Here is a 14,045-nt window from a genome sequence, read left to right as displayed (position 1 = left end):
CAGCAAAATCAAAAAGTGATGAATTGGAGCGTAGCGACAGAGTATTGTTCATTCACCATTGATATTGAGCGCATAATCTATTCATTAGCCTTGATGTGAACCACTGGTGACTACTTCGACCCCCATCAACACCATAACAACCTTAAGAACAATAGTAAGGCGATTCACCCACAGAGGTGGAGGCGCTGGAGGTTTCCGGTGTGTGTCAGAGGGAGACAGTTTTGAGAAGCAGGGAACCTGTCACTTTTGCCACTCTGATTTTGAGGGGAGGTCATCAATCATGGAGCTAAGTAATAGGGGCAGGGTCTACCCGTCTTCATGTTTACCAGTCCATGCTTTACGGCGTTTTGGAGAAACTGCAACAACGTGGGGTTTTGATTCGGGAGGGGGGCAGCAGATAAGCAACAATAAGACGAGACATGAGATGAAGGCACAGACACCAGCAGGAGTCATGATCTATTGAAGCCGCTCTGTCCAAAGCCCCTTCACAGAGTCTGTCTCATATACACAGCGATAACCTGTCAGCACCTAAGAGCTCGTCTTATCTGAATGGCACAGCTTTGCCTGAAGAGTTGTCAGAAAGCCTTTAAAACCAGGACCTTTGGGAACAGCCAACAATAAGCCTTCTTTAGCACGGTGAAAGTGACAGCATGGTCCTCCCCCGCTCCCAGCCATAAAACCTCTTCCTGGATAAACAAGGGGAAAGGCCCTTTATGAAGATGGAGAGGGTCACAAAGAGAGGAGCCATTGAGCCACCGAGAGGCCCGTCTTTGTTTTTGTCTTTCCGAGGGTGTTCTCAAAGGATGCTCTGATAGGAGGGGGCAGCTCTATTTTTGTCTTTTAGTCCTCCTTAGCGTCGATCTTCTTGCAGCTCTGCCAAAACAGAGATGTGAACTTAACACGACTGAATTGTTTGCACAAGTTGAGTTTAATGTTTTTGACAGGGTGGCAGACGTGTTAATTTGGTTCATTTAGTAAGAAATTCAGATTTAAATTCAGTCCCTTAAATTTAGTTAATCTAAATGCTTCTCTGTTAGGATCAAATCCCTTTAAATTCTATGGATTTGAAATCAGAAGCCGTCAAATGACCATGGATGGTGTGAGTGTTTGCCTTCAGAGGTGCCACTGTGTGACGCTGTCAAAGAGAGGCCCCGTCTTTTGGTGACAGGCTCCCAGGTCAGTTGATGGGTTGCCAGATTTAAGGCAACATGCTGATGGAGCTGCGTTGTGTTGGGAGTGTGAATGAGGGGCACCTGTGACCTCTGGTCACGCTCTGCTTGCGGCCCGCTGTGCGAGCACCACGCTCAGGACACACGCTGGGACAGTCAGGCCTTCAACTGTCCTCCACAGCGGTTGGAGCGTCTCTGCAGGGCTGCTGCTGAGAGGCTGTTTTACATCATCGTACTCACATCATCAAATTGTTTCAGACACATTCACAGCCTGCTTTGTCAAAAAGTTTAAATAACAGCATCAAATTTTCCGAAATTTAATCCGCATTTAATCCTTGAGTAATACCGGGATCTTATCACGACTGGTCTTCCAGTTTATTTGAACATGATTTCCCATCTGGCAGCAGCACAAGCAGGGCTGCGCGTGTCTGCAGAAGCCAACACGCCCTCCTCTCTGGGCTGGCAGCACGCCTTTTAGATTCAACACAGCCTCTCAGGTTCCACACCTTAGAGAGGTATTTAGTTCCAGCAGAAAACAGATTTCTCCTAACTGCAGAAGGGATGACAAGTGATAACACGACACACAGGAGGGGGTCTATATTTAGAGGACTGCTTTGAGATGATTTATAGTTATAAGTATAGCAATTAATCAGCATTTTCTGTAAGCAACATAGACTGAACTGGACCCTAAACTAGGGGATTGCAGTATCACTGATATCATAAGTCATTCAAGTATGATGGGTAATGTAAAAGTATTTTTTGGAGAAAAAGAAAAAGTCACCAATCCTGCAAGTATTGCTGTAAACATAAAACCATTTTATTTATTTCAGAAAATACAGTGCTTTTCGGGAGCTTCTCAGCCCAGAGGCAAAATAAACTGTGCAGTATCAAAAATAGAAACCCCACAGTAAGAAAAGAGGCCCAGATTAACTTTTATAGTCCATATAAAAAAACATAACTGTGTCTAAAGTTTCGTCAGTGTAATAACAAAATGTATAAAATATACAAAAATATGATTTACAGTGTGAAAGTCCTCTTCTCCTCAAAATCTACTCCTTCCTACCACGGCCTCCACACAGAGTCTGAGGTGACAGCCGGTGCAACAGGTGACACGTGGTGACCATTCTGTGCGGTCAGAGGTCCGAGGGCTGCACTGGGCACGAGAAACGCAAACTGTCCATCGGGCGTGGGCACCACTTGGAAGCCTCCATAGAGTTTCATCGATTCTGGGGGAGCGTGCATGAGCGAATTGCTTTTGCTGGGTATCTGTGGGACTGAAGCGACTGGAATCTGTGTGCCGGTCTGTCCAAGTCCAACCGCACCGAGGTGAGGTCCATAGAAGTTCAGTGTATTGATTTGGGCCACGCAGGCTGCCAGGTGGCTGAGGAGGCGAGTCCTCACCTCTGTGTTCACCCCTTCGCACGTGGACAGGAAACGGGTGACTTCTCCTACACACTCACTGAATCCGGCTCTGTATTTACCCAGAACGAAGGGGTCTGTGTTTGCAGCAGCTGGAAAAGAAAAGAAAAATGCATAAATACAGACAGACAGATAAATAGATAGATGGAGAGATGCATGTGAAATGAATACTACAGGGCAAACATACATGCGGGTTGGGCAATAAATCTTGGAGAAAGATGGGCCATGTGTGCCGTCTAAAGTTACTCCTCCAAGACTCAGTGCTCTCCAGTAAACATCCAGAAATGGCAGTTACATACCAGTCATCTGAAGTCGCTGCAGGTTCCTGAGGTGCTTCACAGTCATCTCAAGGATGTCAGCCTTCTCCAGTTTAGAGTGTCTGGAGCTCTAAATAGAAAAAAAAATATTGAAAATTTTAAATTGGCTTTTTTAATTCACAGATGTTTACATCTAACTGGATTATTAGCCTGTGCGTCTCCTTACGTCTTTCTTGAGTGCGTCCAGGATGAGGGTCTTCAGCTGACCCAAGCTCTCATTGATGCGCGCGCGTCTTCGCTTTTCCATGATTGGTTTGGAAGACTTGGAAGAGGGGGGAATGCAGTTTAGACCGTTTTTCGTATAAATATCAAACAATTAAACACCGGTATAAAGAGCTCATTTAACCGACCTTTCTGCTCTCTGTCAAAGCCCGGGGTTTCTCGGGCGTGGAGTCGCCACTTGTAGGGGTGCCAGGCACAGCGGACGGAGATGCTCTCTCTAAAGTACCGGCTGGCATCTTCAGTTCAGCGGGTTTCAGTAAAAGAAAACCAGCAGAAGCGGTCTGCGAATACCCAGCAGTAAAAAGTCCAGTTCAGTGTGTCCCGCCTTCTCCTGGCAGACGTCGGAGATCCTCGTCGATGACAACACCACCGCTCAAAAGCGACTTCTGTCCACTCGCCAAGCTGACATCCAGACCGCTCCTGTTACGGGCTCCTCGGGTTTCTTTTATACAGCTGGGGCCTGCACGCGAGCGGCTCGTGTGCGAGTTCCCTGGGTTTCAGCCGTCTGTCCAATGAGCGCGCGGGACACGGCGCCGGGGAGGCGGCGGGCTCGTGCGACAGGACGCTCTCATTGGCTACCTGTCAGGATGCTGAAAGAGTGTTTTACAAAGACAGCGTGAGTGAGGAGAGAAATGTCTGAGCACCAGTTCTCCTGCTGCAAATGAGGCGTCCCGCTCCACTAAAGACGCCACTGATGTGCTCTCGGGGTAAAACAAACAGCACGCTGTTTTATCTGTTTTTAAACAAGACTGTAAAACATAAATTAAAGCTGCTTTTTCGCTTTGTTTGTGTCTCTCTTGTGCTGGATAAAAACTTACAGCTAAAATATGTAGTCATTTAATTTCAGTTTGATTGTCTTAATTTCGTTTCTCCTCGAATTAATTCAGTGTTTGTTTGTTTTTTGCTTTAGACTAATCTAATAATTTTAAGATTAATATAAGACCTCTCCTGTGTCGAGCGTCTCTTACTTTTCTTCCTGTTAATTATTCTCTTCATATTTTTTTTAAAAGAAAAGGTTTCAAAGATGTTTCTTTACTTGGCGTTTGTCTGTGCGTTTAACTATAAAAAGAGCAATCATTTGAATAAAGAAAACAAATCCCGATTACATTCATTTATATGTCAGCACTTTTCTCCTGAGCCTAAACTGTCTTTGCTCTACACCTTTTCGTTTGGAAGGTGAGCGTTGATTGCGTCCATTATTATTGAAATTTAAAACAAATATTGGAGAGGAGGTTACGTTTTCCCGTCTTGTATTTAAATTAGTTACTTTAAAATGTGTCTAGATCAGGGGTGTTAACCGTAAGGCCCAGAAGCCAGAATCAGTCAGCAAAGGAAAATGTGAAAAATATTATGGCATAAATGTTGAACTTTTAGCTGGATTTTCAGGTTTTACGGCATTTCCTATGGATGGAGACCCTATTTACTGTCTACTATACAAATATCTGTTTGTTTTTTACAGTGTGTTTGTCATGCTGAAGAACTGACATGTGCTGTTGAAATGGCACTGACTTTCTTATATTAAGATATCTCCGGGATTCAGTCTATTGTTAAACTTCCTAACACTGACAGAAAGTGGAGTTTCAATGTTCCGGTCCATTTAAAATGAAAGTGGGCTGCATGTGGCTGATGACATAAAAACAGTCTGATATTCCCGGTCTAGTTAAATGACTTTGATGTGTATTTGACTGTGCGTGTGTTTTTGTGTACTGAGAGGAATATCTCACTCCCATTCACACTCCCAGTTTCGTTGGGGAGGGGTGGGACGGGGTTGTTCACCGAGTGCTTCTGAATTTGAAGTAAAGAGTTTCTGACACACTCCAGGCCTGATGTCCAGTGAAGAAAATCTCTGAAGCACTGAGCTGTCTTCACTGCCTTGACCTCTGACATCTCGTGTCTACTATCAGAGAGTTTGAAGCAGAAAGTAAAGACGTATTTAAAATCCTTCTGAAGATGAAAAACAATACAATCTTTTGTGTTTTATGACAAACCAACACCTAAATTGATATTTTTACCCTTCTGTCCTGATTTTCTTAATCCTGATTTATACCTATTAATGACTGTTATTCATCTTTAAATATGTTACATTCTCATCCTTTCCTTCAAAGCTTATATCTGTGATAAATCATATTTCTGCACGTATTATAAAAACACTCACAAGAGATTTTATGCAGATTTTTATCAGTTATCATTTTGTGTGGCATTTAAGTAGCTTCTGTAATTTTCTGGTACCTGTAAGCGCTTGTCCTGAATTTGCAATTGTTTACCTGCAAGCACACTCAATATCTCTGTGATAAACCACTCATCTCCTGGTGTCAGTGCACATGCCATCTGTAACGCGTTTCATTAATATATATGTTGAGAGACATCTCTATCTAGTCCAGGTTTTTATCGGGAGTTAGCTCGATCCTTCCAGATAGAGTCCTCAGAGGTGAAATGACCCCAGAAGCAGGTCATCGTTTGCATCCAAGACTTCCTGTCTGTGTGAGCCAGACAAACTTCAAGCACCACTGGCTTCCTGACACGAGCTGGTATCAAGTGAAGTCAAATGAAATTGTCAAACCTGCAGCCAAGACTGGGATCACCTCGTATAAACCTAATTATACCCATTCCTCAGAATTAAAAGAAAGTTCTCTCAGTTAAATTCAATTTTATTTATATAAAATCTTTATAAAATATGCTTTATATTTATTGACTATTTTGAAAGATCCCACAATAATACAGAGAAAATGCCAACAATCAGACGAAATCCTGCGCGTAAGCACTTGGCAACAGTGGGAAGGAAAAACTCCCTTATAACAGAATGAAACCTGAAGTAGAACCAGTCTTTCATTGTCAGTAATAAAGTCATTGTCAGGCTGTCAGCGGAGTGCTGTTGCATGTTTGTCCTTATGGAAAGATTATTGAAGATTATTTTTGTTCCACAAAATGTTATACAACATACAGTTCAGATGCTCTCAAACACAAAACCTTTTGATCCGTGACACACAAACACTCACATCAGAGCATCAGATTGAGTGGCTGCTTGCATTAAATGCTCTGTTAATCTTGTAGCTGAATGCTTTCAAAGCTGCTAAATTACAAAGAGGTTCTGCATGCAGCAGATGAGACACTTGGTGCAGCACTAAATTACATCCTACCAGCTCTGTTGGGGGACATAAACAGGCTCCGGTTGTGCAGATGGCAATGTAGAAATTAGGTTTACAGCACAATCCTGATCTGTATCAGTGTGGGAACTCTAGGGTGGGGCGGTCCGAGCTATCCGGGTGTAACGCGTGACAGATAGTGACAAGCTGAGGAAAACAGGGCCTTAAATGTATGAATTATTCTTGATTCTTATATACTTTGACCACATTTGGTTTACATTTGCAAACACACAGCATGTCTATGCCAGCTATCATTCAGTCAGGTGTTTATCAAAGGGGAGTTTGGTCAGTGTCCAACATTAAGAAATGTTCAAACTTTCCGAGATTTCTTTGGAAAGCAGATAATATAACACTTAATACATATCATACAAGAAGAATGAATGTAATGAAATACTACTTATGATCAATAGCCTTTGCCTTCAGGAAGATTTGCCTCCTTTTCAATTAGAGGATGTAGCTAATTACACCCTATGACACAAGTATAGAGTTATCTTTACCTGCACAAACAACTTTTTTCCCTCCCATGTTTCCTTAAAACATTGTTTCATTCACAACATAATTTCAAACATGCTTTAAGTCCAGCAGTTTAACCTCTCTATAAAGATATAGCTCTGGCATGTGAAGCTGTCCCCTGTCCAGAGATTTATACCACGATCAGCACAAAACATAGCAGCGATTCTTTTCTCAGCACATGTAAAGCATTAAGATAACAACAGTAAAAGTGATTAAAAGTCACGTATGGATGAAATGTCTTTGTAGGTAGAGGTTAGAAAGCGGGCAGCAGTCACACTCCTCTCCCATCTTCACCTGAAGGCTGCGGCCGTGATTCCTCCTCCACCCAGCCGCCACCTCTGTGTGGGCAGTGAAATGACCATCCTCATCATCAAATACTGCAAAGATTCCCTTTCAACTGCTGGCATGAAAACATCTCAAGCCAGGAGGGGAGGGCACAGACAGAAGGGATCGCTTAAACATCTCATCCAGTGCTCAGCATACTCTCCGTCCCTTCTTCGGCCTTTGAATTCCCCCTTAAAGAAGAAGGGAGGGGGAGGCCCTCCCACCCTTTGCGACTCCCAGCCCCGGCTCGGCCCGCCTATTGTCCCCCTCCCCAACAGCAGTTTCTGCTCCAGAGGCCTTAGACAAGGCTTCCATTAATTGCAGGCCTGTGTGTAATACACGTGGGACAATGGGGCCAACAGAGTGTCCAGCCCCCAGACAAGGCTGGAAACAAGTGGTACAGGAATCCAGCAGAATAGACTAGTCCTGGCTGATGTCACTGAATACATTTACCTACCTCAGAGAGCATTCACTCTTTGCTTTGTTTTATTTGGACAAAAAAAAGGAAGGGGTAGGGGGAGGTAGCAGTATCAATGGAGAAGAGGAGCATGGGAGTGAGGTGGGGGGCGGCTTCTCCGGGATGGGAAATAACCGGTTGTCATGGTGATGTGCTGAATCAAAAATATGGCTGAATTTAGCAGATTTAGCCGAGGCAGAGATGTAAAAAGAGGGAGAGGGCATCAGATTAAACCCTGCGTGAGATAAGAGAAGGCTGCAAACAGAGGTTTAGTTTTTTTGGTGTATTCAGCCCTGTTTATACGGCAATAAAGAGCGGATAAAGGACCAGGAGATTAGCAGACTCATCTAGGCTCATGTTTGTCAACAACAACCTGAGCAGTTTCAAGTCAGCTTATTCCAAGTCAGTACACCAGCTTCTGCTGGGATGCTTAGCTATGGCAAGTGAAGCTGCGGAGGAAAAGGGGGAGCATAGCAACTGGTATTTTAGCACAACAACCTGCCATCTGTTACCTAACATAGGGTTTCTTCTTCTTCTTCTTATAAAAGAAAAAGCCATCATTTAGATCTTCAACTTGAAGCCAAAGGCAAGGAGACTGAAGTCTTATTGAAATCTGGGTCTCCCCCTTTGAAAGGGAAACCCAGTCATCGCCTTATCCCTCATCAAATTGAAAACCGCTTTGAGAAATTCTAAAAGAGGCCTCACATTTAATTTTTAAAACCCAGACATGAAAGTGTTGCCTAAACCACATTCAGCAGTGGAAACTCTTTAAAGCGCTAGTTAGCATGTAGATTATATGCATTTCAGTGCATTGTCAAAGTATCTAAGTGTATTTACATGTTAATATGTTCAGGGATACCACCGTCTTGAAAAGGTACTGGGGGTAGATTGGTGAACTGTTTTCTCTCCGTGGAATCTTTGGGAATGTGATTTCTTTGTGCCATCATGGTTCAAACACATTCCTGTAAGGCCATTGATATCATGAGCGCTGATTCGCTGCAGTAAAGCAACTTGTGAACCTTCTGATCCTGCCGAGAAAAAGAGCGTCTTGTCTATAAATATACCGTAAAATAAACTTAGCTAGGGGTTAAATTGGATCTTTTTTTGTTCTGTTTGTGTGTTGAGTGATCTGTTCTTTTAATATTTGCAACAATCAAAAAGCGTCCCTCAAGAAGAGCCCTGCTGCTGTCCCACCATGTGGCGCTTATCCTCACCCAAGCTTAGTCTATATCCATGAGTGTGTTTGTGTTGGGATTTATGAATGTGAAGATGCCCCATTCTTGCCACTCAAGATGACTCACAAGACCAGCGTTTTGGCCACTTATGCTGTGAAAGCAGCCTGGGGGATGCCCTTTCAGCACTCGAGGACCTCTGGCTGAGTCTCCTTCACACAGCAGATCAGCCTCACTTGGCAAAAAAAAGTCCCTGCTCTTTACAGAGGGAGCCGTCCTGAGGGATGGCCCGCTCCTTGTCGCCGGGCCTCCCTTCTTCACCTGCCGGCTTAGCACTCATCACTTATGCACATAATCCCTGGTTAGTGCATGTGATCCACCAGCCCGGGCCCAGGCCCCTGGCCCCCGAGTCTCCCCTGCTCACATGCTTGCTGGGTGGCTCCTGGGTGGCCATGGCAACTCTCATCTTCTCATGACAGTTAGGCCTCAGTCATGCCTCTAAGTCCCTCTTCAGTCACAGTGCGTCTTTTTCTGTCCACTGTTTTCTGTCTCCTAAAGCCCTCCACTGTTTGTGTCTTGCTCTATCTATGGCTCTCTGTCTCCCTTTTCTCCCGTTTGTGTCTGTTCCCATGCTTCGGCCCAGCTGAGCCTGAGAAAACGGCCATAACTCAGCAACACTGTGGCACCTTCAGGGGCCACTGAAATGCATTGGTTCCATTCTAGTCCAAATTTAAATAGTGTCACCGTAAATGAAGGCCTGACCTCTTTTTGCTCTCAGTCAGATCTGTAAATGGAGATTGTAAGATACACTTGTGCGCTCCTTTTCAGTTTGGCCACCGCAGGCCTCCGAGTGCAGATCATCTTACCCCTGTGCAACTCTGCAGCCTCTAACCATTAGTTTGTTTAAAGCGCCTTCAGGGAGAGCAACCCCGGCAAATGTTGTGCGGCCTCACTCTAACAAGTGTCGCAGTGATCCAAACCGGTCCTCCCCCTGTGTGAACGCCATGTGAGAGGCGGCTCCATCCATGCCCCTGCCACCTCCGCACAAGGCCCTCCATTGACTTCTAACCTGATGAGAGACCACAGGAGACAAAGGGCCGTGGGGCGGGGCCCATCCCTCCGACAAGCCTGTGAACAAACGTTAACACGGCTGCAACTGTCCACCCCCTGAATCACTGAATTTATTGACCAACCACAGAGCCCATTCAGGCCTGGAAGGACTGATAAAGGAAGGGGGGGACAGGAACGCCACCAAGGCCCAGTGAGGGAACCCATGCTTAGGTGACATGAGGGAGGAGAAGGGCTTTGTGACCGTCTGGTGGGTCACGGACCTTTTACCGAACATGGGAGCCTTTGTGTCATCTGTAAAATGAGGCCAGGCGTAAGTAAGCAAGCATCAGGTTGGCCTTGTGTCCCGAGTATTAATCAAGGGTCTTAAGGGGGTCCAGCAACGTTGAAGAAACTGCAGGACAGTGATGTGCAAAAACATGCGTAACACCTAAAAGAACAACTTGTGGTGGAGAAAAGTGTGCCTTTGGGGGCCGTTACTATGCAAAATATCCTGAGCAGACACGGTTACAATCAGCAGACAGACTGTGTACACGGGCCCACGTCTTGGAAATACACAACACCAAAAGAAAAAGAAAAAAAAAAAAACGTGTGGGTGGGGGGGGGGGAGAAAAAGTCTAAAATGCTTGAAATAGCGCACGTCTGAGTGCAAGCTTGAGAAAACCTTTTTCAGCGAGTAGCTAGCTGTGAGGAAGAAAGACTGTGTGTTTTAGCTTCTTTATGTCTTTCTACCACTCTCCATCTGTTCCTCTACTGATACAAAAGGAATACAGCAGAGAGTACACAAAAACCCATATTGCTTTGTGGAGAGGCAACACTATCCACGAAACTACATCGCAAACACAGACAGAAAGCACGACATCCCGGCTGTGTGGACATCGTGTTTACCGAAAAGATGATCCGCGGGATTCACAGACACACATGAATTCATGATGCCTCCTCATCCTCATCATGAATATTCCCAAAAAGGCTCTTCCCCTGATCTGTGGGAGATTCTTTTCTCTTTTTTTTTTTGGTACAAGCGAGGACCCCCTTCTCTCATTCACAGTCTCCTCTAAATCCACCCATTCACTGCCTATAGGCCCTGATCTCCACATGAAATGATACCCCTCTTTCTCCTCCACTCTGGCGCCTTTAAGCGCCCATATGCCAGGCAGCGAGGAGGCTGGGAAAGCCCATAATTGATCAGTAAGTCTAGGCTGAAAAAGTGTGACCAAGGTCAGCCCCCCACGACGCACGCAAGAGTGGCTTCAGATACAGATTTATTGCAAATTGAAATGGAAGTTCTGCAGAGCAAACACAAAACCTTTTTTTTTTTTGCATGATCCAGATAAGAAAGAAAGCACAAACGTGTTACAGTTTCTGTTAAAAATGTTCTGTTTTGCATTAAGAAAGAACATTTCTTCACATAATTTAAAATTACATTTTAAAACTGCTTAAAATATATTTGTTTACAAAATTAGACATTAAAATTAACTGTTAAAACATTTTATAGCAGCAAGTGTTTTAATGATTGGGTTTGATTAATTAATCAAAACATTATTACTCTTCAGTACCTTTGTGATGTTAAATGATGAAATGCAAACTATCACACCCACATTTATAGGCAATAAAAAGAATTTCAACTGATATTTTTCTGCTTTTCACTTCCACAGGAAGAAATTCAGGCAAAGCAACTAAAAAAGACCTAAAAAATCCAACAGTGGAATGTTTTCTGCCTCAGAAATCGGAAAGTACCATTTACGCCCATAAACAGGCATTAAATCTCTCACATCTCTTTGAAAGTTTCTTTGAATTTGTACAGCTTTGAAGTTCTACCAGCAGCAATGTAACTGAATGGTAAAAACAGCGGGAGGGCAGTGTATCCATGTGATAGAGCTGATCTTTTGTTCAGTGTCAGACTTTCAGATATTTCAAAGAGTGGGGCATAATGAAAAAACTCAAAACAATGGAAAGATTAATCTGACCATTCCCAGTGTCTAGTGTCCAGAGCAGTACTTGATTTTCTTTTAAGCTACTAACGGTTGGCACTACAAGACAATACCAGTACCATGCCTGCACAGCAACCAGCAATTAATATTAGCTTAACACCAAGTGTAGCAACAAGAGGGAATGCCTATTAGAGCCTAGCTTTGCACAGAGACAGGATGCCCAACAAAGGAAAAGGGCAGGAAAAACCACACATGCATGTTTTGAGCTTCCTTAAAGAAAGCCTAAGAGCAGCCCATAGCAGTTTTCCCTTTTGAGTCTCCATAAGGGTCTTCTCTGGTAACACATAGCCCATATAAAACTCTGGTAGTCCAAAGGCAAAATTGCAATGGCTGGATGTTGTTGATATGGAATGGACTTCAGGAAAGTGGTGTAAAAAATCTGCCAAATTAAATATGAGCAACTGCCTGTTGTGGCGACCCCCTAAGTAGTTTGTTGTTTTTTTGTTTGAGTGACATTCGGGTCCACTCTTCACTCCAGTTTGTTGCATGTGAGGTGGAAAATATGTACTCACTGAGTTATAATATCATATCTCAGTATCTGATAGAGCACACAGGGGCCCAGTTTTGCAGCCTACCTTGGGAAACACTGTATGTATGGCATATACCTGCACTGTCAGGTACAGTTAGGCCCCAGTGGGGCAGCCAGTACTATGTGCAGAGACGAACCAACTGTGTGGCCCATTAAAGGCCTGCAGTGAGTAAGCCCACACTCTGCTCTACAGTTCGGGGCCCCGATGCGTCCTACATTTCATACTGGTTCTCAGACACTGTGGCCCATGTGACTGCCCACAGTGACCCCTCATGGGGCCCTAGGTAGCATCTTTGCTAAGGTAGCTATTCCCCCCGTTTCCAGGCTTGGTGCTAGGCTAAATTTAATGACACATTGAACATTTCCCAAGAAAACAAATAATGCCAAGCTTTTCCTTTAATAATCCTCTGGCTCAAGTTTCAGCAGCGAGATACGACAGTACGGCTACAATAGAAGTACACGGTGTTTGTCCATTTTGAGGAGGTGAATTAAACCATCATACAAGCTTTAGGGAAGCTTCAGGTTTAGCCTGTGTTGAGTTTTGGTTGGCAGTCACATTGAGGTCAGAGATGCTGGATTTTAGGTCACTGGCATAGGTGACAGCGGAGGGTTGGGGGGGCCACTCACTGCCTTCCTGCAGCTCCAGAGCCAGCTGCATATACAGCGCCCTTGGTGCCTTGTGTCTCCGACAGAACAACCAGGAGAGGACGGACGAAGCCCAGCGATCATTGGCCACCTGAACATGTAAGGTGGAAAATAACTACTCAGTTAGCTATAATTATATCATATTTCTCAGATACTGAAATCGCAGGATCAGATTTTCTGCACACAAACATTGCAAAGTGAGCAACGCATTTGATTAAATCCAAGGAAAAAAAAAAACAGATGACAAGAATCTGAAACGCAAGAAAGTAACAGTTGAGGTTTACAGCTGTTCAGACGGTTCTCCAAAACAGTCAGTCAATACCTTGTTCCACCGCATCCCTCACATGTCTTAATGGATGGTAACACCAATGGTAACAAACTTCAACATAAAAGCCATAAAATTTAAAAGAAAAAAAAAACTGACATATCCTCACAGATTAAAGTGACAAATTTATTGGAAGAAAAACTAAATTCATGAGAAACAAATTTAAGTTCTGAGACAGTATAATATGTATAATTTTGACCTCTTCACAGCACAAACAGAGAAAGCACCCCAAACGTATGAGGCCAGTGGCAGTTTTGATTACTCTTGTAGTTCCTCAAGTGTGAAATCCATCACCTCATCTATCCTATGTTCTTCTGAACAGACACAGTGCATGGTGATGTTTTTTAAAAGTCCACATGCTTATGAACTTTGTGGGCTCAAGTTAGAAAGTATTCGTAACTCAGATTGTACACTGCAGTCTGTGTTGTGATTAGATTTAGACAGTCTTGCAGTCTAAATAGTGATGTATTTCTCCAATGTGTCATTTTCTGTCACTTTTTTGTGAATTTATGGATTTAATCATGGATTAAAATTGATTCAATATTACCAACACTCCCAGCCCCATATTTATGTGTTTAAGTCTACAATGGCCCCAATAAGACATAACCATTGGTGACTGGAAAAAGAGCTTCAAGCTGATGGGTTCATAGAATGAGCTAGACTTGGTCATTCATGACCTGCTCAATAGTGTAAATGTTAACTATTTGTTGGCTATGTAATCTGTGTTATTGTTGTAAAATGAGAAGAAAAT

General features: G+C 43.7%; 2 protein-coding genes across 2 annotated transcripts in view; both read right to left on the bottom strand.

Annotated features, from left to right (window-relative positions):
• Positions 1-1,759: 1,759 nt before the first annotated feature.
• Positions 1,760-3,625, bottom strand: LOC146498040 (transcription factor HES-1-B-like). The gene is made up of 4 exons (XM_085139368.1): positions 3,256-3,625; positions 3,072-3,167; positions 2,888-2,975; positions 1,760-2,680 (listed from the first exon to the last, which is right to left on the bottom strand). Exons 1-4 carry the CDS (start codon positions 3,361-3,363, stop codon positions 2,229-2,231), a joined length of 744 nt encoding a protein of 247 aa, XP_084995494.1. The 5' UTR covers positions 3,364-3,625; the 3' UTR covers positions 1,760-2,228.
• A 1,193-nt stretch (positions 3,626-4,818) lies between these two features.
• Positions 4,819-14,045, bottom strand: part of LOC146498039 (polyamine-transporting ATPase 13A3-like) — a 34,519-nt gene continuing 25,292 nt past the window's right edge. Inside the window, 1 exon segment of the mRNA XM_085139346.1 lies at positions 4,819-13,060. Coding sequence (XP_084995472.1) covers positions 12,821-13,060 — 240 coding nt within the window. The 3' untranslated portion in view covers positions 4,819-12,820.

This window comes from Neolamprologus multifasciatus, chromosome 18 (genome assembly GCF_963576455.1).
Source record: "Neolamprologus multifasciatus chromosome 18, fNeoMul1.2, whole genome shotgun sequence".
NCBI lineage: Eukaryota > Metazoa > Chordata > Actinopteri > Cichliformes > Cichlidae > Neolamprologus > Neolamprologus multifasciatus.
This window is presented reverse-complemented; position numbering and strand designations above follow the sequence as displayed.